This window comes from Camelus bactrianus, chromosome 9, assembly GCF_048773025.1.
Source record: "Camelus bactrianus isolate YW-2024 breed Bactrian camel chromosome 9, ASM4877302v1, whole genome shotgun sequence".
Lineage (NCBI taxonomy): Eukaryota > Metazoa > Chordata > Mammalia > Artiodactyla > Camelidae > Camelus > Camelus bactrianus.
The window spans coordinates 1,824,578-1,847,813 of record NC_133547.1 but is presented as its reverse complement, the minus strand read 5'-3'; the positions used below and the strand labels follow the sequence as shown (position 1 = coordinate 1,847,813).

General features: G+C 45.9%; 3 protein-coding genes across 3 annotated transcripts; all 3 read left to right on the top strand.

Annotated features, from left to right (window-relative positions):
• Positions 1-354: 354 nt before the first annotated feature.
• On the top strand, positions 355-1,320 carry LOC141578689 (olfactory receptor 2G3-like). The gene has a single exon (XM_074370824.1). It carries the CDS (start codon positions 355-357, stop codon positions 1,318-1,320), a length of 966 nt encoding a protein of 321 aa, XP_074226925.1.
• A 2,251-nt stretch (positions 1,321-3,571) lies between these two features.
• Positions 3,572-11,597, top strand: LOC105074509 (olfactory receptor 10A7-like). Its single transcript, XM_074370823.1, has 3 exons — positions 3,572-3,639; positions 5,971-6,967; positions 11,508-11,597. The coding sequence occupies exons 1-3, from the start codon at positions 3,572-3,574 to the stop codon at positions 11,595-11,597; spliced, it is 1,155 nt and encodes a 384-aa protein (XP_074226924.1).
• Positions 11,598-16,740: 5,143 nt separating this feature from the next.
• LOC105074511 (olfactory receptor 6Z7-like) lies at positions 16,741-17,685 on the top strand. The gene has a single exon (XM_010962084.2). The coding sequence runs from the start codon at positions 16,741-16,743 to the stop codon at positions 17,683-17,685; it is 945 nt and encodes a 314-aa protein (XP_010960386.2).
• The last annotated feature ends 5,551 nt before the right edge of the window (positions 17,686-23,236 follow it).

The window sequence follows — 23,236 nt, the reverse complement described above, 5'->3', positions numbered from 1 at the left end:
ACAGGAAAAGCAGAGAAACGTGAACGGTATGGGAAGATGGAGAAAAAAGAGAGGAAAGAAAGAAAAATATAATAGTGCATGTGAGGCACTGTGCTGGGCGAATCCATTCGTTCAGCCTTACAGACCCTGAGAGATGGATTTTATGATCGTTATTCTTTGAATGGAAAGTTAGGGAGCAGTAGAGAGATGAGAGCTGGGAGAGAGGGAGGGAGAGAAACAGAGACAGAGAGAGAAGGAAAGAGACGGGTGGGGAGGAGGAGAGGCAAAGTACAGAGATGGGAAAAGGACCAGTGCCGACACCTTCAGCCCACGAGGGGCTGCAGTGGGGCCTCACACCTGCGCTTCTCCCGCAGGATGCGCCCGGCTGCCTGGAATGAGTCGGGGACCTCAGACTTCGTGCTGCTGGGGCTGGGGGCCCCGCCCTCCCTGCGGCCCTTGCTGTGGGCGGCGCTCCTGGTGGCCTATCTGGCCACGGTGCTGGGCAATGGCGCCCTGGTGGGGCTGATCGCCTTGGACCGGCGGCTGCACCGGCCCATGTACCGCCTGCTCGCCCACCTGGCGCTGCTGGACACGGCGTACGTGAGCACCACGCTCCCGCAGGCTCTGGTGCACATGAGGGCCCGCCGAGCCACCCTCTCCCCGGCGCGCTGCGGGGCGCAGCTCTACGTGGGCATCTCCCTGGGCAGCTGCGAGGCCCTGCTGCTGGCCGCCATGGCGCTGGACCGCTGCCTGGCCGTGCGCCAGCCCCTGCGCTACGCGGCGCTCGTGACGCCCCCGCGCTGCGCCGCGCTGGCCGCCGCCGCCTGGGCGCTGGGCTTCGCGCTGTCGGCGCCCAACGCCGCGGCCGCGCTGCGCCTGCGCTTCTGCCCCGGGCGGCCGGCCGTCGACTACTTCTTCTGCGAGCTGCCCGCTGTGCTGAGGACAGCGTGTGCGGACACCTCCGCCAACCAGCTGCTGGTCTACGGCCTGGGCACGCCCATCCTCCTGGTGCCTTTGACCTTCATCCTCGCCTCCTACGCCTTGATTCTGGCGGCCGTGGGCAAGCTGCCGTCCGCCGAGAGCCGCCTCAAGGCGCTGTCCACCTGCGGCTCCCACCTGGCCGTGGTGGGGCTCTTCTACGGCACGGTGACCGCCATGTACCTGCGCCCGCGGGGCTCCAGCGCCCTCCCCGCCAGGAGCCACAAGCTGGTGGCTGTCTTCTATCTGGTCGTCACGCCTGTCCTGAACCCACTCATCTACAGCCTTCGAAACCGCGAGGTCCACGCGGCAGCCCGCTACGCCCTCGCCCGGCTGCGGGGGTCGCGCTCGGAGCTGCGCTGAGCCCGCCGGGCTGCAGGCGCGGAGCTGGAAGCTCCCTCCTGGCTCTGACGCGTGACTTTGGTCTTGCGCGCGCCGCACTGTCCGCCTGAATCTCTGTGCGTCTTTGGGTGCGCTGTCTTTACAGACCTCTGTGCATAGGTCAGGGGCCCGCCAGCATTTTCTGTAAAGGGCCGGAGGGTGAACATTTTCCGCTTTGCCAGCTACACGCTCTCTGTCGCGACCGCTCAGCTCCGCCACTGCGGCCTGAGGGCCACAGACAATCCATGAATGAGTGTGATAGTGTTCGCCAAAAGCTCTTTACCTACGAACGTTGAAATTTGAAAATGTTTATTTTATTTTTGCTTGAGGACCACAGACACTGGACACAGGGCCACAGACGACCAACCCTTGACAGAGGGCAAAAGATCCATCCAACAGAATCATTGTCAGGTTGGAATAAATAAGGTATATGCCAGGCATGGACTTTCATGTGTGTTTTGTTTTTTTTTTTTTTTGCCCCCAATCCAATGTAAAGCATTCATTGTTCCCCAGATATAATAGGTTACACATAATAAGGGCTTTATGTGTTGTAATTCAAGCTGCGGGATAACCTTATGAGGTAGATGAGTACCGGGGTCCTCATTTTACACGTATAACCCCTGAGAAAATGAAGGCACGGCACGTTAGGCAGCCCACCAGCGAGGGAGTGACACGTGATCGTCACACGGAGGCAGTCGGGCTCCAGAGCCATTTTTGACAGCACTGATGGATCCGGGGGGCTTTATGCTAAGCCCTGCAGAGAAAGACAGGACTGCATGATCTCACTGAAATGTGGAATCTGAAACTAGCGGACGTGGAAGAAGGACATGCAGATCCATCAGCACAGATTTCAACATGGACCTGACATCGATGCGGATGTAGAGAGGGACACAGATAGAAGCGGACAGGAAGAAGTACCGATGTCGGTGTAGGTAACGACACACGTACAGACAAAACTTCACTGACCCTTTTGTCCTGAGATGCTGATGGTCTTTGCCCTATTCCATTTTTAATGCCTTTTGTGACTTTGTAAACTGATTCACAGTTGGCAAAACACGTCAGCAGGCATCTCGCACAAAGTTGGCATTCAACAAATGACAGCAGTCATCTGCTCACTCGCTCACTCGTTCTGCAGACACGCGTAAGAGTGCTCACAGTGCGGTGTGGACGGGTGCAGGCCCTGGGGAGGCGGTTCGGCTGCGGCTAGGCACGCGGTGACAGCCGCACCGGAGAGCACTTCTGGGACCAGGCATTGTGCAATCCCTTAGAAGCAGGGTTTATTTGTTTCACCATACACACACACACACACACACACACACCCATTAGGAGGTAGGCACTACTTCTACGCCCCATTTATAGAAGAGAAAACTGTGGGTCCTCGTGGTCAAACCCTTCACTGAAGCAAGAAAGCAGGAAAGTTTGATCGCAGAGCCACCACCCACCCAGCCACCATCATCAGTAGCTAGTATTTTCATTTTCTGTAATAAGGCCCTCTAAATGGCTGTTTGTACTTTTAATATTGGAGTGTGGCAGCCAAAGAGGGAAGAGCACACATCTTAAACACAAGAGATTATTTCAGCTTCCCTAGCAGAACCAGGGGTCATGGAGGTGTGGGGAAGAGAGGCCAGGACATGGTGACCCATGAGGGTGGGAGAATTGGGCTGGGGAGAATTTGAAGGGGCTCGAATGCCAGGGTGAAGAATGTGGGTTTCTTGTGTGAGGGATAGGATCAGGCAGAATCCAGCCCCTCTGGGACGTCCTGGAGGCAGAGGTCAGAAGGGCCATGCAATGGAGAAGCCCAGGAGGGGGGGATACGGAGGGGACCACAGCCTCCAGGGAAGCAGACTCCACAGTTCCCACCTCCCCCTGCCTTCACCCGGGGCACACAGGCACAGAGCTGGTGATGAATTCTCTGGGGGTCGAGTCCTCAGAGCTCTCATTCTGTGGCCAGAGCCAAAGATTGAAATCTCTGGCTCCTGTGATCCCAGTCAGCCCTGGCAGCTTCTGGATCAGGGTAGGGGGTGCTGAGCAGTTGGAGATTTGTCCTTGGCTCTAGATAGAGCAGAAAGGAGAAGGTGAGTTCTGCAAAGAGGAAGGGGTCCAGGCTGTGAGGGGGAGAGAGGGCTGGGCTCTGCCTGCCAGGGATGCTGGGACAGCCCCAGCCCCTCTCCTGACGTTGATGATAAGTTGTAACGGTGCATGGTAGTGTTAGCATTCTTTGGTGCTGATGACGATGGCGGTGGTGATGATAATGATGGTGGTAACACTGGTGGTGAGGATGGTGGTGATGATAGCGAGGTGGTAATGGTGGTGAGCGTGGTGGGGGCTGGAGCAGGGACGACGGCGGTGGTGATGGGTTGATGGGCGTTGCTAGAGAGTGCTTTATTTTGCCCCAAGGCTTCTACATGATTTCAGTGAATTCTCAAGACAGTCTTATGGGGACAGACAACTTGGGTTTAAGGTTCCATCTGGTTGACTTTAAAGCCAGCTCCCTGAAATGTTTGGGGGCAACTACCATTTGCCTGGCCTCTCTCCTCCCACCAGCCCAGAACCATCGGTATTGTCACATCGCCTTTTCAGGTGAGTGAATGGAGGCCTCATCAAGGTTAACCCACTCGCTCAAGGTTGCACAGCTTGTCTGAGCTCTCTCCTTGGACTGTTCTTACCCCTCATATTTGGTGGGTACGCTAAGCTCTAATTCTGTCCTCTCCTTGCAAGCATTCCACCATTCAGGCTGTTTCTGTTAAACTTCTGTTTAGGAGAATAACTTCAAGGCAGACTGTTGCTTTCCTGCACGGAGGGGAGTATTCTAGGTGCGTCTGGGCTGCATGGAAGGAGGGGCTGGGTTAACAGAGGTGGTTGTCATTCTGCATCATGTTCTTGGTCATCCCAGCCATGGCCGCAGTGGGAGTGGGAGGGCTTTAGAGGACATTAACAGCCAGTGTCTGGAAATCACAGTGCAGGAGGAATTACTCCAGAGAGGGTGTCCTCAAATAGGGAATTCACCTCTATGTGCTGAGGAGCAGGGATTCAGCAGGGACGCAGGCGGAGAAGGTCCCTGCCCTCAGAGAACATCACCAAGAGGTTTTGTGAGCCTTTCTTACCTTGTGGGCCCAGCTGAACAATTTGAGAGCTGTTTATCAGATTTGAATATTCTTACTGTTCCAAGAGACCAGTGGTCAGATTCGTCTGTATGACATAAAACCCCTGAAACATTCTTCAAGTTTCACCAAGATTTTTAATAATTTCTCTCTATCTATGTATCTCTGTTTCTCTGTCTGTCTGTCTCTCTGTTTCTGTCATTCTTCGTATAAGAAAGATGAGATCAATACATTATGGCCAGTAGCTGTTGCTTGCAGGGGAGACCCGCCCCCACCCCCAGGCAGAGTGTAGACACTGTTCTCATTAAAGCCAGTGACCCACAAGGGCGACCAATGAGAAGAAAAGTGGTTAGAGCACGTTTCAGGCCTTAGTGTGCTCTCAGATCACCCAGACCGCCGTCACGAGACAGATTCCGATTCAGTAGGTCTGGGTGGGGCTGAGGCTCCGCATTTCCAAGCACGCCCAGTGACGGGACGCTCCCCACCCCTGAGCGCCGCCTGAGGAGCCGGGGTCCAGGAAATCCTCTCCAGAGCCCTAGCAAAACCTCTCAAATCACCAACAGCCTCTCCTGGCCAAACGCTAAACTGAGGATGATCAGGAAAGCCCTGAATCCAGGCACCAAGAGCATGGGCATCCTGGTTAGTCATTCTGGCCGAGGTTCAGACATCAGCTGGCGTGCTGAGTTGTGCGGAGCTGGAAGTTACTTCACTGTTGGGTCTCCGCACTGCAAGCCGGGCAAGGCAGTACCTCGTTTGTGGGACGGTCATGAGGATTCCGCTCCCCGGTAACGTGCTTAAACCCACGCCTGGTACGAAATAAGTCCCGTGTGCTTTTCACAGGAAGGGACGTGGACTGTGCTGAGTGTGGTGGTTGCGACGGGTGTTGGGCAGCGAGCAGAGGTGGGTAGGCTGATCGGCACAATGGTCCAGCACTGTAATAGGAGGAAGATTCTAAAAAATGTGTAAAGCAGTCAGAAATTTTTGTATTGAAAAGACAATCAAAAGTCCGGTTGCAGCAGGAAGAGGAAGCTCTTTTCCCCGAGGAGTTACATGAAAGTTAACTGCCCCAGACAGGGATTCGGTAGACAGTTTATACAAACGGATGCACCTTATGAGCTATCACAGGTTTTCCGCCCCCATGTCGGCGTTTTGTTACTTTTGGGCAGTGTTCTAGAACAGTGTTTCTCAGCCTTCAGTATAGCTCAAACCGAAGGAGGTCCCCGTGTGCATTTCTTCTTAAATAAAAAGCAGTTTTTATAGTTGTAGTTCTCAAATTTCTCTTGACGATGAGAACTAGGATTTCAGTGATGCGGAGTCAGAGAGGTGGGCGGGGCCGGGGGTCTCGGTAAGGCCTTTGGGTCTCATTCCGCGTCCACTGCGCAGGCAAGGGGGGCCCCCGCGCGGGGCACGGTCCGAGCTGCCTTTTGTGACGCTCGCTCGCCGCCCCGTGTCGCGCGCCCTGTGGGGGACAGAGGCCGGGCAGGCGCACGTCTCCACTGCATGCTTCTCCTGACCGCTTCCCCTCCCCCAGGCTCCGCCGCCCCCGGGCTCGGCCCCTCCGCACCCCCGGGCCCATGCCGGCGGCCTGGGCTCCCCCGGGCGCCCCCGCGGCCCCGCCCGCGGCCAACCGGAGCTCGGCCGGCGACTTCGCGCTGCTGGGCTTCGCGCACCTGCCCGCGCTGCGCCCGCTGCTCGCCGCGCTCTCGCTGCCCGCGTTCCTGCTCGCGCTGCTGGGCAACGCGCTCATCGCGCTGCTGACCGCGCGGGACCCGGCCCTGCGCGCGCCCATGTACTTCTTCCTGCGCCAGCTGGCCCTGCTGGAGCTCTGCTTCTCGCTGGACGTTGTGCCCCGGCTGCTGGTGACCCTGCTGCGGCCCGGGCTGGGCGTGTCCCCCGCCGGCTGCGCCCTGCAGCTGCTCCTGGTGCTGTCGTGCGTCACGTCCGAGTGCTTCCTCCTGACCGCCATGGCCTGGGACCGCTACGTGGCCATCTGCAGGCCCCTGCGCTACGGCGCCATCATGAGCCCCCGCCTCTGCCACCTGCTGGCCGCCGCGTGCTGGCTGGCCGGAGTCCCCGTGTCGCTGGTCTTCACCGCCTGGCTCTTCCGCTTCCCTTTCTGCGGGCCACGTGGCATCCGCCACTTCTTCTGTGACATCGCTCCTCTGCTGAGCCTGGTGTGTGCGGACACCAGGCTCTTCGAAGCCAACGTGTTGGCGGCCACAGTGCTGGTCATCATGGTTCCCTTCTGTCTGATAGCCACGTCCTACGTCGGGATCTTGGCCACTGTGCTACGGATGCCGTCCGCCAGGGGGCGCCACAAGGCCCTGTCCACGTGTGCCTCCCACCTCATTGTGGTGGTTCTGTTTTACGGCACAACAGGGGTCATCCACCTGCGACCCAAGGCCAGCTACTCGCCGGAGAGCAAGCAGGTGGTGTCCCTGTCCTACACCCTGGTGACCCCCATGCTCAACCCCCTCATCTACAGCCTTCGGAACAAGGAGGTGAAGGCTGCCCTGGGGCGTCTGTTTGTCCAAAGAAGAGGGACCCACATTCCATCCCCTTTCTGATTCCAGAAACATTCATCCGGCTGTTTGCTGGACATCCCTACCCAGCGTGCTCTTTGGGTTCCTCAGTGTGCATCAAACTGAATTCTGTCTGTCTCTTACCTTATGATTCCCTGCTTTGACAATGGCGCCAGCATCTCCCTAATGGCTTGTTTCATGCAGACATCATTCAGGCACTCTGCTGAGGTGGGTACGGTTCTGTTCCTGGAGCACCAGCTGTATCTGTGTTGAAAAGCACAATACTAGCACAGTTTCCATGGAAGAGGTGTTGCTGGACTTGGCAAGTAAAAACACAGGACCCCCAGTTAATTTGAATTTCTGCTAAACAATAAATAATTTTTGAGTGTAAGTGTGTCCTGTGCAATATTTTTTGCGATTATGTTTTGGTGTAAGTATGTCCTTTCTCATGGCTGAATGGTACTTTCTTTATCCACGTATTCACTGATGGGCATTCGGGTTGTTTTCACATCTTGGTTATTGTGAATAATGCTGCAGTAAATGTGGGAGTGCAGGTGTCTCTGCAAGATCCTGTTCTTGTTTCCTTTGGGTATAATGAAGAAGTGGGGTTGCAGGATTATATGGTAGTTCTATTTTTATTTTCCTGAAGAATCTCCATACTGTTTTCCATACTGGCTGCATCAGTTTACATTCCTACCAACAGTGCACCAGGGTACCCTTTTCTCCACATCCTTGCAAACACTTGTTATCTCTTGTCTTTTTTAAAACGATTTATTTCATTTTCCCTCCTTGATGGAGGCACTGTGGATTGAACCCAGGACCTCGTGCATGCCAAGCACTCGCTCTACCACTGAGCTATACCCCTCACCCCTCTCCCTTGTCTTTTTGATGATAGCCATTCCAACAGTGATATCTCATTGTGGTTTTGATTTGCATGTCCCCGTTGATCAGCAATGCCAGGCACTGTTTCAGATACCTGTTGGTCATTTGTATATTTTCTTTGGAAAAATGTCTATTCAGTTACAGTTTTAGTTGTATCTGTGTTATGATTAGGTTAATGCCTGTTGTTTCCCACTAAACTCTAAGTGGACCCCAGCTAATTCTGCTTATGACCTTATCCTCAGCAGCTGGCACCATTTCTGGTACATAGCAGTCACTCAATAAATGTTTACCAAAGAATGAATAAAAAATGAGTGAGTATTCAGATCTGCTTCTCAGGACTTTCCCTGGGGTCTCCTTCCCGGGGGGTCAAAAGGGCAGCAAGCACTAGCGTGACACCCTAAGGCAGCGGGGCAGAGACACCTGCAATGATGTGTGCCCATCACCCTCTTCCCCTTTCTCTGGCCAGTCGTGCCTCCAGCCTTTGGGGCAGGGAGAGCTGTTGCTCCTCACTCTGGCTGCTTCAGTTGGCTGTGACCTTTTCCTGGAGCCATTACTGTATTTTATCTCCATGAGCAATTTTTGTTTCTGAGATTAGCATAGGACTCAAGTCAGTCCAGTCAGACTAAGTCTCAAGATTTGTGCTGGTCCTCTTGAGGGGAGACTCTTTTCTGATGAATCTGAGACTGGTGGGAGGTAGATCTGGACCTGCCCAGAGGCACCTAGGAGGGTCATATCATGAATAAAACCCATATAGAGGCAAGAAGCTTCATCAGATGGGGAAAGACACTGGATCCTGACGCCCTTGTTGCAGTATCTGGGTTTCTCTGCATCATGTTACTCTGGGTATTCAGTTCATGGGTCAATACATTCCATTTTTATTTTTTTAACATTTTTATTGATTTATAATCATTTTACAATGTTGTGTCAAATTCCAGTGTAGAGCACAATTTTTCAGTTATACATGAACATATATATAATTCATTGTCACATTTTTTTCTCTGTGAGCTACCATACAATCTTGTATATATTTCCCTGTGCTATACAGTATAATCTTGTTTATCTACTCTACATTTTGAAATCCCGGTCTGTCCCTTCCCACCCCCCGCCCCCTTGGCAACCACAAGTTTGTATTCTATGTCTATGAGTCTGTTTCTGTTCTGTATTTATGTTTTTTTTTTTCAGATTCCACATATGAGCGATCTTATATGGTATTTTTCTTTCTCTTTCTGGCTTACTTCACTTAGAATGACATTCTCCAGGAGCATCCATGTTGCTGCAAATGGCGTTATGTTGTCAGTTTTTATGGCTGAATAATATTCCATTGTATAAATATACCACTTCTCCTTTATCCAGTCATCTGTTGATGGACATTTAGGCTGTTTCCATATCTTGGCTATTGTAAATAGTGCTGCTATGAACACTGGGGTGCAGGTGTCATTTTGAAGTAGGGTTCCTTCTGGATATATGCCCAGGAGCAGGATTCCTGGGTCATACGGTAGGTCTATTCCTAGTATTTTGAGGAATCTCCATACTGTTTTCCATAGTGGATGCACCAAACTGCATTCCCACCAGCAGTGTAGGAGGGTTCCCTTTTCTTCACAGCCTCTTCAGCATTTGTCATTTGCAGATTTTTGAATGATGGCCATTCTGACTGGTGTGAGGTGATAAACCTCATTGTAGTTTTGATTTGCATTTCTCTGATAATTAGTGATATTGAGCATTTTTTCATGTGCCTATTGATCATTTGTATTTCTTCCTTGGAGAATTGCTTCTTTAGGTCTTTTGCCCATTTTTGGATTGGGTTGTTTGTTTTTTTCTTATTATGTCATATGAGCTGCTTATATATTCTGGAGATCAAGCCTTTGTCCGTTTCATTTGCAAAAATGTTCTCCCATTCCGTAGGTTGTCTTTTTGTTTTACTTATGGTTTCCTTTGCTGTGCAGAAGCTTGTAAGTTTCACTAGGTCCCATTTGTTTATTCTTGCTTTTATTTCTATTGCTTGGGTAGACTGTTCCAGGAGAACATTTTTGAGATGTATGTCAGATAATGTTTTGCCTATGTTTTCCTCTAGGAGGTTTATTGTATCTTGTCTTAAGTTTAAGTCTTTAATCCATTTTGAGTTGATTTTTGTATATGGTGTAAGGGAGTGTTCTAGCTTCATTGCTTTACATGTTGCTGTCCAGTTTTCCCAACACCATTTGCTGAAGAGACTGTCTTTATTCCATTGTATATTCTTGCCTCCTTTGTCAAAGATGAGTTGACCAAAAGTTTGTGGGTTCATTTCTGGGCTCTCTATTCTGTTCCATTGGTCTATATGTCTGTTTTTGTACCAATACCATGCTGTCTTGATTACTCTATAGTATTTTCTGAAGTCTGGGAGAGTTATTCCTCCAGCCTCTTTCTTTTTCTTCAGTAATGCTTTGGCAATTCTAGGTCTTTGATGGTTCCATATAAATTTTATAAATTGAAGTATAGTTGGTTTACAATGTTGTGTTAATTTCTGATGTACAGCATAGTGATTCAGATATATATATATATACACACATACACATATATATATTCCTTTTCATATTCTCTTTCATTATAGGCTATTACAAGGTATTGAATATAGTTCCCTGCGCTATACAGCAGGACCTTATTGTTTATCTATTTTATGTATAGTAGTTAGTTTCTGCCAACCCCAAACTCCCAATTTATCCCTCTACCCTCCCCTTTCCCTGCTGGTAACCATAAGTTTGTTTTCTAATTTCATTTCATTTTTAATCTTAATTTTGAGTTTGATTTTTTTTTTTTTGCTTGTAACCTAAAGGGGTCTTCCAAGATGTCAAATAGGCCATCAGAATCCTGAATTCAGTCCATGCTTGACTCATCTTCCTCCTGCCTCTTATAATAGCCCCAACTCCTGGCCCTTTCTCAGCTGGATACAGCTGGACTTTGGAGTTGGTGTGTCCCATGATCTAAAGACATCCAACTAGCCCTAGGCAGCATTGAACAAAATGGGGTTGGTATCACAATTGGAAATGGGGTCTTAGAGAGATATTTGTACACCCATGTTCACAGCAGTGTTATTTACTATTGCTCTAAGGTGGAAGCAAGTGTTCATTGACAGATGAATGAATAAACCAAATGTCTGTCCATGCAATGGAATATTAGATGGTCTTAAAAAGGAAGAAAATTCTGACACATGCCACAACATGGATGAACCTTGAGGACATTATGCTAAGTGAAATAAGCTAATCACAGAAAAAAGCACTGTATGATTCCACTAATATGAGTTAGATTAAAAGAGACAGAAAGTATAATGGTGATTTCCATGGGCTGGAAGGATGGGGGTTAAGTGTTTAGTAGATACAGAATTTCACTTTTGCAAGATGAAAAGAGTTCTGGAGATGGATAGTGGTGATGGTTGAAAAACAGTATGAATGTACTTGATGTCACTCAACTGTACACTTATAAACATGGCTAAAATGGTGAATTTCATGTTATGCATAGTTTACCAATTAAAAAATCCATAAAGAAAAGAAAAGGGATGGTTGGAGTCAGTGATAAAGGAGGCTAGTGGTAGCTCTTCTGAATAATTCACCCTCAAAGGGTGACTCACATTTCTCTAGTAGAAAAGAAATAGGGGAAGGCACTCCAGGAAGATTGATCTGAATAAGCCAAGACACAGAAGTATGAAAGGAAACTAGGTGTTCCAGGCATGGGGAGAAGCCTAAGACAGTGGCGAATTGCAGCTTGGATACATAGAATGTAGGCCCTGAAATATCATACTAAGAAATTTTAAATTCATGCAGAAGACAAAGGGGAGAGTGCTTAAAAATATCTTCAATATCCCCAGCATTCATAGCAACACTATTTATAATAGCCAAGACATGGAAGCAACCTAAATGTCCACTTTCAGATAACTGGATAAAGAAGATGTGGTGTATATATACAATATATATTCAACCATAAAAAAGAATAAAATAATGTCATTTGCAGCAACATGAGTGGACCTGGAGATTGTCATACTAAGTGAAGTAAATCAGAAAGAGAAAGAAAAATACCATATGATATCACTTATATGTGAAATCTAAAAAAAAATGACACAAATGAACTTACTTACAGAACAGAGGTAGACTCACAGACATAGAAGACAAACTTGTGGTTACCGGGGGGAAAGGCAGGGTGGAGGGATAAACTGGAAATTTGGGATTTATAGATACTAAATACTACATATAAAATAGATTAACGAAACGAGGTCCTACTGTATTGCATGGGGAATTATATTCAATATCTTGTGATAGTCTATAATGAAAAAGACTATGAAAAGGAATATGTATGTATAACTGAATCACTATGCTGTACACCAGAAGTTAACTCAACATTGTAAACTGACTGTATTTCAATAAAAAACAAAGCATGAGAGAGACAAAAAATAAATCTTTCATGTGACATAGTGTATGTCTGTTCTACATACTTAGTGTCCCTTAACTTGTGCTGAGTGAAGGTAATCTTGGCAGTCTTTCTCAACCTTCAATTCGGCTACCACATTCTCCTGAAAGCCTCTTGCGAGTCCTCACAACTAGACTAGCCCCCTTCCTCTCTGCTTCCCCAGCTTCTGGTCCTCTTCTAGTTGCACGTCCACCTTGACTGCAGACCTTGGACAGAAGTGTAGTCTGACTGGTTTTTGTGTTCCCAGCATACAGAACACGTTCTGGCACACAGCAGGGTACCAATGCATGCTTAGTGATACGGCTTAAAGATTGATTCTAAATTAGGGATGTCTTTGCCTTTTTCCCTTAAGACTAGTTGAAATTTAGGGAAAAAACTTTCCCAGTTGTTCTTTAATTCCACAGAGATCAGGGGAGGGAGGCCTCAGAGATCCTTAGCTTTGGTTAAGCTGTTTTTTCCACTTGTTGGCAGAGAGGACAGAGGCAAATTGGCAGCGCCCAGACAACAGCCAGTTCAGAGTATGTGGTGGGTAAACATGTGAGGTGGGTCTGGTGGGAACTCCAGCTCAGGACCAAGGTTGGCATGAATTCAAGAGACATCCTTATCTTCTGACTACTGAACCCTCTGGCCCCACTCCTAAAAATTCTATCCCTGAGTGGATGCTCAGGCCATTTGGTCACTGACCAGAGACACTAAGGAAGGAAGAAGACCATATCTATTCTGATAGACCCATCTTACATGAACTATTCAGGTAAGGAGGCTGTGTAGCTCATCTGTTGGGGGAAAGAGAAGGGAATATCAAGATAAGAAGAAAGGAAATGACACTTAACAGCAGTCTACTCTCTATCAGGTGCTTTGCTGAGTATTTTTCCTGTATAATCTCCATTAATCCTCTCAAGAATCCTATGATGCAGTTTTACATACAGTTCCTATTTTACTGATGGAAATTGAAGGTCAGCAAGAGTAAGAAAAAATGCTTGATTTGACACAAATAAGTAGAGGAGGATTTGGAGCTGGGGTTCAGGTTCATGTGACCCTAAAGCTTAAATTCTTTCTTCTGAACCAGGATGTCTCTCTGGGGTGATTAGAAAGGGTTGGCGGGGTTGGGAGCTGAAAATCTGGGCTGAAGTTCCCAACTAGCTGAATGACTTTGAGCAAAATGTGGTTACATGTTTATGTCTCTGCTGGTGCAGTTCCTTCTCCCTGGGTTGCCCACCACTCTATCCATTTTCTAACTTTCAGAATTCTATGAATCCCCAAGGCTCAGTAAAATGTCAAATCGTACATGAGGTTTTCCCAGTCCTTCCTTGTAGAAATAAGTACTCCTTCGTCAAACTTCTACCCTGACCTTTTGTGTTCCTGACTCCCTTCTCTGTTAGAAACGATGTTATTAATATGTCAGCACTGAAATCCAGTTTGGAGGTCAGGTCCAAGCTTCACTGCAAAGATTCAAACACGTGCAACTTGTTTCACACGGAGAGGCAGCGAAGTCTAGAGGAATGATCACTAGCTTTAGAATGAGAGAGACCCAGGTTTGACTACTAGAAGTGCCTGTAACTATCTGTGTAACCTTGGTCAAGTTTCTTCACCTCTCCAAGCTTTAGTTCCTCTTCTGTGAAATGCAGAGCATAATTCTTCCCTCACAGAATGGTTACAACCTGTATTAATGAAATAATGTTACCTACTGAAATTGTTAATTAATAATCATTATTAAATAACTAGTCATTGATTACTAGTAATAAAAATGATACTTATTTTTGGATGTCATACTATTTAATAGTAGGAGGTAACATTTATTGTTTACCATGTGCCAGAAACTTTGCACAGGGCACCCCTATGAGAATCCTACAAGTATTGAAGTAATCCCCAACTTTCATATAAGGAAACTGAAGTTCTACAAGGACTTGTGACTTGTTCAAATTCTCACAGGTTTTTCTTGAAGATTTAGTATTCAGAACCCAGTAGATTTGACTTTTATTTAATAGTGGAGATACTACATAATTTGAGATGGAGATAATTACATCCATCTCTTTTTCGGAAAAGGCTATTGAAGGGTCGGACAGGTTAAGTAACTTGTCCAAGTTCAGTCAATAAGAAAGATTTAGATGGAAAACTCTGGGCAACCCATCTGTTCATCTCCATATCCCAGCTGTGCCCGGCACAGTGCACAGTGCATTGTTGATGCTTGATAAATGTTTATAAGATGAAACAAAATCCCGAATAGGCACTGGGCACTCTGATTCTGGGCTGAGGAATTCGAAAGTGACCCTTGAAACTAAATGGACTGGTTCTTATGTGAGATAAAGCAAAAAGCACCTCTTGGCACCTAAGGCGACTGGTTGTGAGGTTTGACTCAGGAGACTTGCCTCATAGCAGAACTAAGTCTGGGGCAGGGACAGGAGTTACGAACAGAAGGAGCAGAATGAAAGTGAATCATGGAAGAAGAAAGTCCAATGAGGAGAGGGAACCACAGAGGGAAGAGAGCAGTTGACGAGTTCTTGTTTAGAACTAAGGGGAACGCCTGCATTCAATACTAAAGGGGCCTGGGGTGGGGGGCATATTCAGGACCATGGACAGCGTGGTCCTTCGGTTGGGGGACTGTTCTTGCGGCAGATGTGAGGTGCTCGTTTCAGGACTGGGGACAGCGCCAACCATTCTTGGACTGAAGAGAACAGACCTCAGTTGAGCATTAAGCACATTAACCTCATTGCTTCATTTAACCGTCTCTGAGGTTAGATGTGTAATCAAGGGAATTGAAACCCAGAACAGTGAAGTAACCCTGTAACTATGGCTCCAGAATGCAGATCCTCGTCTGTAAACCGCGTTAAACTGAGTACTAACTCCATAATTTGCACTGATGGGTAATACAAATCAGATAGAACCTATCTGAAAACCCCAGTGTTTTCACTTCATCCTTGTAGCCTCTGGGAACCTCAGTTTCTTCTTCTTTACCAGTGAGGAAAATGACATCTACTTTCCTTGGTATTGAAAAATGAATAAAGTCTTTTATTAAAAGGCCCCAACCTGGACATAAACACATGCAATAAATGTTATCTCCATCTTTACAACAAGAGATTTGAGTGGGGGTTGCAGGTAGCCTTCCTTAGAAGAAGTCAGGAATCACACTTCCGTTGTTTTTTTTTACCCTAGAAAATTACCATAGCTGACTCTTCTCTAAAAAAATGGTGGTAAATTCTATTGACAAATGTCATCAAATCAACAGAGGAATCTCTGAAAAGGAGATAAGGGCTGTCCTCCACTCAAAGGTAGCCAGGTGAACCACCGAAGTTCACTGTAGAATTGTTGATGTTGTTTTTCAGATGTCACCTAAGAAAGGGACTGATCTGATTTTATCAGAAGTCACAACTCTTTTGTGTAGAACTTTCCCTTTCATTTCTTTATGCAATCTCCACAACATCTCACAGGAACCAATACCATCCTCCCCATTTCACAGAGAAAAAAACACCTAAGGCTTGCATAAATCAAGCAATGTGCTAAGGATTGTAATAAGCAGACAAGGCAGGATTTCTAACCCCAAGGTGTGTATTCTTCCAACCATACCGTATTGACTTCCTTTCAAATCAACAATCATCAGAAACTGAAGAGACGCTCAGCCTGGTAGAGCCCCAGTGCTCCCAGCCAACATCCTCTTCTGTTGCTGCACCTGCTGAAAAGTGTGACACCTGGAAATCCAGCTTGGATCGACCATGCATTGAATAAACATGTGCTGAGTAACTGTGATGGGCCGGGCAGTGTGCTCTTCTGCTTGGTACTGAGGACCGTGTTCTGAGTAAGACAGGCCCAGTTCCTTCCCCCAGGCTTGCAGTCCTGTTGGAGAGACTTTGAATACCTGAACAAACACACGAGTAATTTAAAATAGTAACAGTCACTCTGTGATGCAGGATCAAGAACTGACACAGGTTGCATAGAGGACTTTCAGGGAAGTCTTATCTGAAGGTAAGGCATTGACAAATTTATGCCAAGGATGTCAAGGATTCCCAGAAATGGGCAAAGTGAGGATGAGGAGAGGGTGCTCCAGAGAGAAGGAACTTCCTGTGGGAATTCTCCAAGGCTTGCAGGAACCTTGGAACATTTGAGAAATGAAAGGGGGCCCACAGGACTTGGGTAAATGGGAGAAGAGGAACATGAGTTAAACCTGTAGCAACTGACAAGGATCAGAAAATTGGGCGGCTTGAAGTCCATGATAAGGAACATGATGTTTATTCTAAGAATGATGGGGCAACTGTCAAGAACTGTAAGCAGGAGAGTGACCCTATGTGACCTCTGATTTTCAAAGACTCCACTAGCTGCTACGTGGAGAAGGACTGTAGAGGCAAAGGAAGCAGGGAGACCAGATGAAAGATTGTTTCATTTACTCAAGTGAGATGATGTCTTGAATCTGGGGTGAGGCAAGATGTAGAGAGAGATTTGTGAACTACTTTGTAGATGTATCTTGTTCTTAGATGGAGAGGTCCCTGGCCGTGGGCAACATGACCAGAATCCAGGAATTTGTCTTGCTGGGCTTGTCCACGAGGCTGGGCATAAGGGACGTCCTGTTTGCCGTCTTCCTGACCCTCTACCTGCTGACCCTCCTGGAGAACTCGCTCATCGTCCTCCTCGTCTGCAGGCACAGCGAACTCCACAAGCCCATGTACTTCTTCCTGGGCAACCTGAGCTGCCTGGAGATGTGCTACGTGTCGGTGACCACGCCCAGCCTGCTCGCGGGGCTGCGGACTGGACCCTGCCATGTGCCCTTCACAGCCTGCATGACCCAACTCTTCTTCTTCATCTCCCTCATCTGCACGGAGTGCACCCTCCTGGCGTCCATGGCTTATGACCGCTACGTGGCCATCTGCTGCCCACTCCACTACCCGCTGCTCATGAGGCCCCAGGTATGCCTGGGCTTGGCCGTGACTTCATGGCTTGGTGGGCTGCTGGTCTCAGTGATCAAAACAGCATGCATCGCCAGCCTGTCCTACTGTGGCCCCAACGTCCTCAACCACTTCTTCTGTGACGTCTCCCCTCTGCTCAACCTGTCCTGTACCCATGTGGCCCTGACAGAACTGGTGGACTTCATCTCTGCCATCGTCATCCTCTGGGGTTCCCTCCTGGTGGCCATAGCCTCCTACATGGCCATTGGTAGGGCTGTGCTCCGTATGCCATCAGCCGCTGCCCGGCGCAAAGCCTTCTCCACCTGCACCTCCCACCTGGTTGTGGTGGGCATCTTCTACTCAGCCACTCTCTTCATCTATGCCCGTCCCAGCCGCATAGAAGCCATGGACCTCAACAAGTTGCTGTCCGTCATCTACACGGTGGCCACGCCCATGTGCAATCCTGTCATCTACTGCCTGCGGAACAGGGAGGTCCAGGCAGCTTTCCAAAGAAGCCTCCACTGGTCCTGTGGCTGACCAGCTAAGCGCATGGGGCAGATCTCAAGTTACCAATACTTTGTATTTTTGTTAAGATATAATTCACATACCATACATTTCATCTTTTTAAAATATACAGTTCAGTGGATATTTAGTATGTTCACAGAGTTGTGCAACCATCACCGTTATCTAATCCCAGAATATTTTCATCACCACTAAAAGAAACCTGTACATGTTGGAAGCCATTCCCAATCTCCTGCCCCCTCTCTGCCCTAAAAACCACCAGTCGTCTTTCTGTCTCTGTGAATCTGCTGTTTGGACATTTCGCATAAGTGAAATCATACAATATGTGGACTTTTGTGTGGCTTCTTTCACTTAGCATAGTGTTTTCAGGGTTCATGCAGGTTGTAGCATGTGCAGTACTTCCTTCCTTTTTATGGTTGGATAATATTCCGTTATATGGATACACTGTGTTTAGTTTGTCCTTTCACCAGTGAATAGATACCTGAGTTGTTTCCACTTTTTAGCCATTAGGGGTAATGCTGCTGTGACTGTTTGTGCACAGCTTTTTGTGTGGGTACATATTTTCTTTTCTCTTGGGCATATGCCTAGGGGTGGACTTGCTGGGTCGTATGGTAACTGTATGTGTAACTTTTAAAAAAAATTGAAGTATGGTCAGTTACAATGTGTCAGTTTCTGGTGTGCAGCACAATGTCCCAGTCATACATATACATCCATATATTCATTTTCATATTCTTTTTCATTAAAGGTTATTACAAGATATTGAATATAGTTCCCTGTGCTGTACAGAAGAAATCTGGTTTTTTTTAATCTAGTGCTATATATAGTGGCTAACATTTGCAAATCTGAAACTCCCAAATTTATCCCTTCGCACCCTCTTTCCCCCAGGAACCATAAGATTGTTTACTATGTCTGCGAGTCTGTTTCTGTTTTGTAGATGAGTTCATGAGTATTCTCTTTGTTTCCTTTTATTTTTAGATTCTACATATGAGTGATATCATATGGTATTTTTCTTTCTCTTTCTGGCTTACTTCACTTAGAATGATGATCTCTAGGTCCATCCATGTTGCTGCAAATGGTATTATTTCATTCTTTTTTATGGCTGAGTAGTATTCCATTGTATAAATACACCACAACTTCTTTACCCAGTCATCTGTTGATGGACATTTAGGTTGTTTCCATGTCTTGGCTACTGTAAATAGTGCTGCTATGAATATTGGGGTTCATGTGTCTTTTCAGATTAGAGCTCCCTCCAGATATATATCCAGGAGTGGGATTTATATGTAACTTTTTAAAGAACTGCCAAACTGTTTTCAAAGCATTCAATATCCTACTTTAAAAATATACATATATCGGGCAGCTGTAAATGGCAATTTGCAGATGAGATGTTGCAAACGACTGATGAATCTAATAAGTCTCCTTCATACTCAGGAAAAATGCAAGTTACAATGTTATATCATCACCATATCAAGTCAGGAAAAATTCAAATGATTGTTAACACCTAGAACTGAGGTAGCTTTAAAAAAGTGGGCATTCTCTCTCTCATTTATTGCTGGTGGTGGCGTAAATTGTTAAAACCTTCTTGGAGAACAACCCTAGCATCCCATATTAAAATTTGAACTGTGCCTACACTTTGAGCCAGAATTTCCACTTTTGCAGATATCTCACGGGGAAATTTAAGCACTGATCTGTAAAAATACATGTATAATAAAAATTCATTATTGTAGCATTGTTTTAAGTGGCCCAAACTGGAGAGAATGTGAATATTCATCAACAAAATAATGACTGCATAAGTTATGGTGCCCCCATATTATGAAACTTTATGAAGCTATTTTTAAAAATTAGTTGTATCTCCATATATTGACATGGAGGCCTGATATATTTTTATATAAAACTTTTAAAACTTAGAGTAAAATTTTAAATAAATATAAAGATAGAAATTCTAGATATATCTACAGGTGTTTGTATAGATTTTTTTGAGGATACACACCTCAAAATTCTAGGAGAGTGAAATTTTTTTTTGTGAATTTTAGTAATCTTGAAGTTTATTAACTGAAATCGGTACAATATTTCTGGAGGGCAATTTGTCAATATACATTAAAACCTGAATGTTCATGGCATACCGCTTTAAGGCATATTGCTTTAAGGATGTCTTTTTGCCAAGAAAATAATTTAGGATGCTTGTGACAATGTAACTGTGAGAATATTTATAGCATTTTGTGCTTTTAATGGAGAGCTGTTGGCTTCTCAACAATAGAGGAGTGGTTAAAACAAACTGCGGCTGAGCCACACAATGGCGTTCCACAGCGCCTTGACAAATGAACTTTATATGCGTATTTACTTCCATGAAAGATGTCAATTACATACTGTGGTGTGGAAAGTTCAGGTTATAAAACGGCATGGACAGTGTAGTCCCACTTTAATTTTTTTAATGCAATGTGTGTATGTATAGAGGAAAGAATTTGAAAACACTGTAAAACGCTAATGGCAACTGCCACCATGGAAGACCTGGGGAGGACTTTGCTTTCATTTTCACTCTGTTGTGTTTTGTCAAAAAAAATTTTTTTGTGTGGCAAGCATGGATTCCTTTCATAATAAAAAAAAATTCTCAATGTTAGAAAAAAATCACTTTAAAAATCACTCTGTATTTTGTCCATGAGATAGGGCTGAACCTCCTTCACCAGGAATTCAAGGCCCCAAACCCTCGTTTTGGATTCAGCCACACTAGACTCAGCGTTACCCAGACGCATCATGCTCTGTGACCTCTGGGGTCTTTGCCAGGCTGCTCTGTCTTCCAGTTACCAAGACCTTCCTAGTCCTCCCTTTGAATGCAAATGCCCTCCAGCCTCAGCTGCCAGTTTCTTTCTTTACGGAGCTTCCTCTAATTGCCTGATATTTGCACACAGTGCGGTGCTCCTTCTGTTCCACAGCTCTCTCGTTCACACAAGCTGAGGATACAGACCAGAATGGGAGCTTTGCAGAGGCACAGACCTCATCGGCCTTGCCTAGAGCAATGTCTGCTACATATTAGGCACTACGGTTAAATTTGGTTGAATAAATAAATGAGTCATTTGTTGCAGAAAGGTAATGTCTTACTAATCTATGGTTGTAATAGTGCATATTGCTTCTAGACACTTGCTGACTTCCAGACTCCACGCAGAGCTCTTTATATAGATGATCACATTTTAAGCCTTAAAACCACCCTCTAAGGGAGGTATGCGGGACAAAGATTGTTAGTTAGTTCCAGACGTCAGTTCTTCCTTTAGTAATAGATCTACCAAATCTCAACTGGAAACATAGCCACCCAGAAAAAATACTGCTTCTCTGCTCCCTTCTTGTCACTACAAGAGCTCCTATGAGTATGTGCTAGACAAAGACCAACGGCAAGTTTCTGTTTATGCTTTTAAGGGCAAGGAGAACTTCCTCTGCTTCGTTGGTTCCTCTTATCTTCTGGTTGGAATACAGACATACTGGCTATATATATGTATACATACATATGTATGTATTTTTTATTAAAGTATAGTCAGTTTACAACATTGTATCAACTTCCAGTGTACAGCATAATGCTTTGGTCATACATGAATATACACATACTCATTTTTATATTCTTTTTCACCATAAGTTACTGCAAGATATCGAATATAGTTCCTTGTGCTCTACGGTACGAATTTGTTGTTTATCTATTTTATGTATATTAGTCAGTATCTGCAAATCTCGAACTCCCAATTTATCCCTTCCCACCACCTTCCCCCCGGTAACCATAAGTTTGTTTTCTATGTCTGTGAGTTTGTTTCTGTTTTGTAAATAGGTTCATTTGCCTTTTTTTTTTTTTAGATTCCACATATAAGTGATACATGGTATTTTTCTTTCTCTTTTTGGTTTGCTTCACTTAGAATGACAACCTCCAGGTCCATCCATGTTGTTGAAAATGGCATTATTTTATTCTTTTTTATGGCTGAGTAGTATTCCATTGTATAAGTATACCACAGCTTCTTTATCCAGTCATCTGTTGATGGACACTTAGGTTGCTTCCTTGTCTTGGCTATTGCATATAGTGCTGCTATGAACATTGGGGTGCATGTGTCTTTTCAAATTAGAGTTCCTTCTGGATATATGCTCAGGAGTGGGATTGCTGGATCATATGGTAACTCTAATTTTAGTTTTTTGAGGAAGTTGTGACCTAAGAGCTGCTTCCTGTGTGACCCTGAGCAACTTACTGTACCTCTCTGTGCTTCAGCATCCTCACCTCTCACTGCAGATAATGACAGCACCTACCCCAAGCTGATTGCTGATTTTATGAGATAAAATTTACAAAGTGGTCTCCATACAGCTAAAAGGGAGGGAGAAAGTTCTATCAACTGACACTATATATTTTTTCAAACAATTGGAATCAAGCTGTCCCATTTCCAGATCATACTTAACATTCTGCTTCTGTCCCTCAGCAGCATCTGTGAGACATGCATGTAGAGAATTGTCAAGACTGTGTTAAAGGTGCTCTGCTAACCATGGTCAGGAACCTGGGCAGCAGAGGCCAGTCACCCTGCTGGGCAGAGAGGACAGACCTGGAGGGCCTCACAGCAGGAACTAAATGCTTTGGTCTGGAAGTGACACAGCTCCTTGTTGGCCGGTTCCACTCCCATGACCCCAGCCGTGCACAAGGAGCTCAGAACGTGCAGGCATACATGTGCCTGGAAGGTGCAGGGCTGGAAACAAGAGTGAAAAAGAGTTAAAGGCTGTCTCAGAATCTATAGCATGAAGATACAGTGGTCATTGCTGGGTCAAAGTGTATGTGAATTTAAAATCTGATAAGTAATAGCAAACTGTTTTCCAAAAACACTGCCTCCACCTGCATCCCCACAGCAGTCTTAGAGCTTGCACTTCCCCCACGTCCAGCCAACACGGGGTTTTCTCAAAGGATTTTTTCTTAAATATGCTGTGAGGAAGTGCATCTAATTGCTCTGAGTTTCATGTCTTTAATAGCGGTGGAAGCTGTGGGGAAGGCACAGCTCAGTGGTAGAGTGCATGAGGCCCTGGGTTCAATCTCCAGTTCCTTCATTAAAATAAATAAGTAGATAAATAAACCTAATTACCTCCCCAAATAAATTAATTAAATACTAAAAACAAACAAATAAAACATAATTACCTCTCCCCTCAAAAAACAGTGTGACAGTTGAACACCATTCCATACATTTATTGTGTATTTCTATTACCTTTTTTTTGGATTAACTATCAGGTTATTTGTCTTTGTGCAAACAGTTGGAATGAGTACCTATGTGGGTCAGCTTTTGCCCATATCTTTCGCTTTCTTCTCCAGGATAAATTCCCAAAGTAGACTAGCTGAACGCAGGGCCATTCAGCTTCCCAGGGCTGTTGTATATATTAACAAGTTGCCCTTCTTAAAACATTTCCTCTCACAAACCACACACAAACTCGCTTGCGTCCCTTGAGGCGCTGTCAACACAAATGTTTATTACTTAAGATAAAGATGAAAAATACTCTGGTATGATGAGGAAGTCATTCCACAGAAGGCCACTTTTTGAATTTCTTGCTTTCTTTTATAATACGCTTA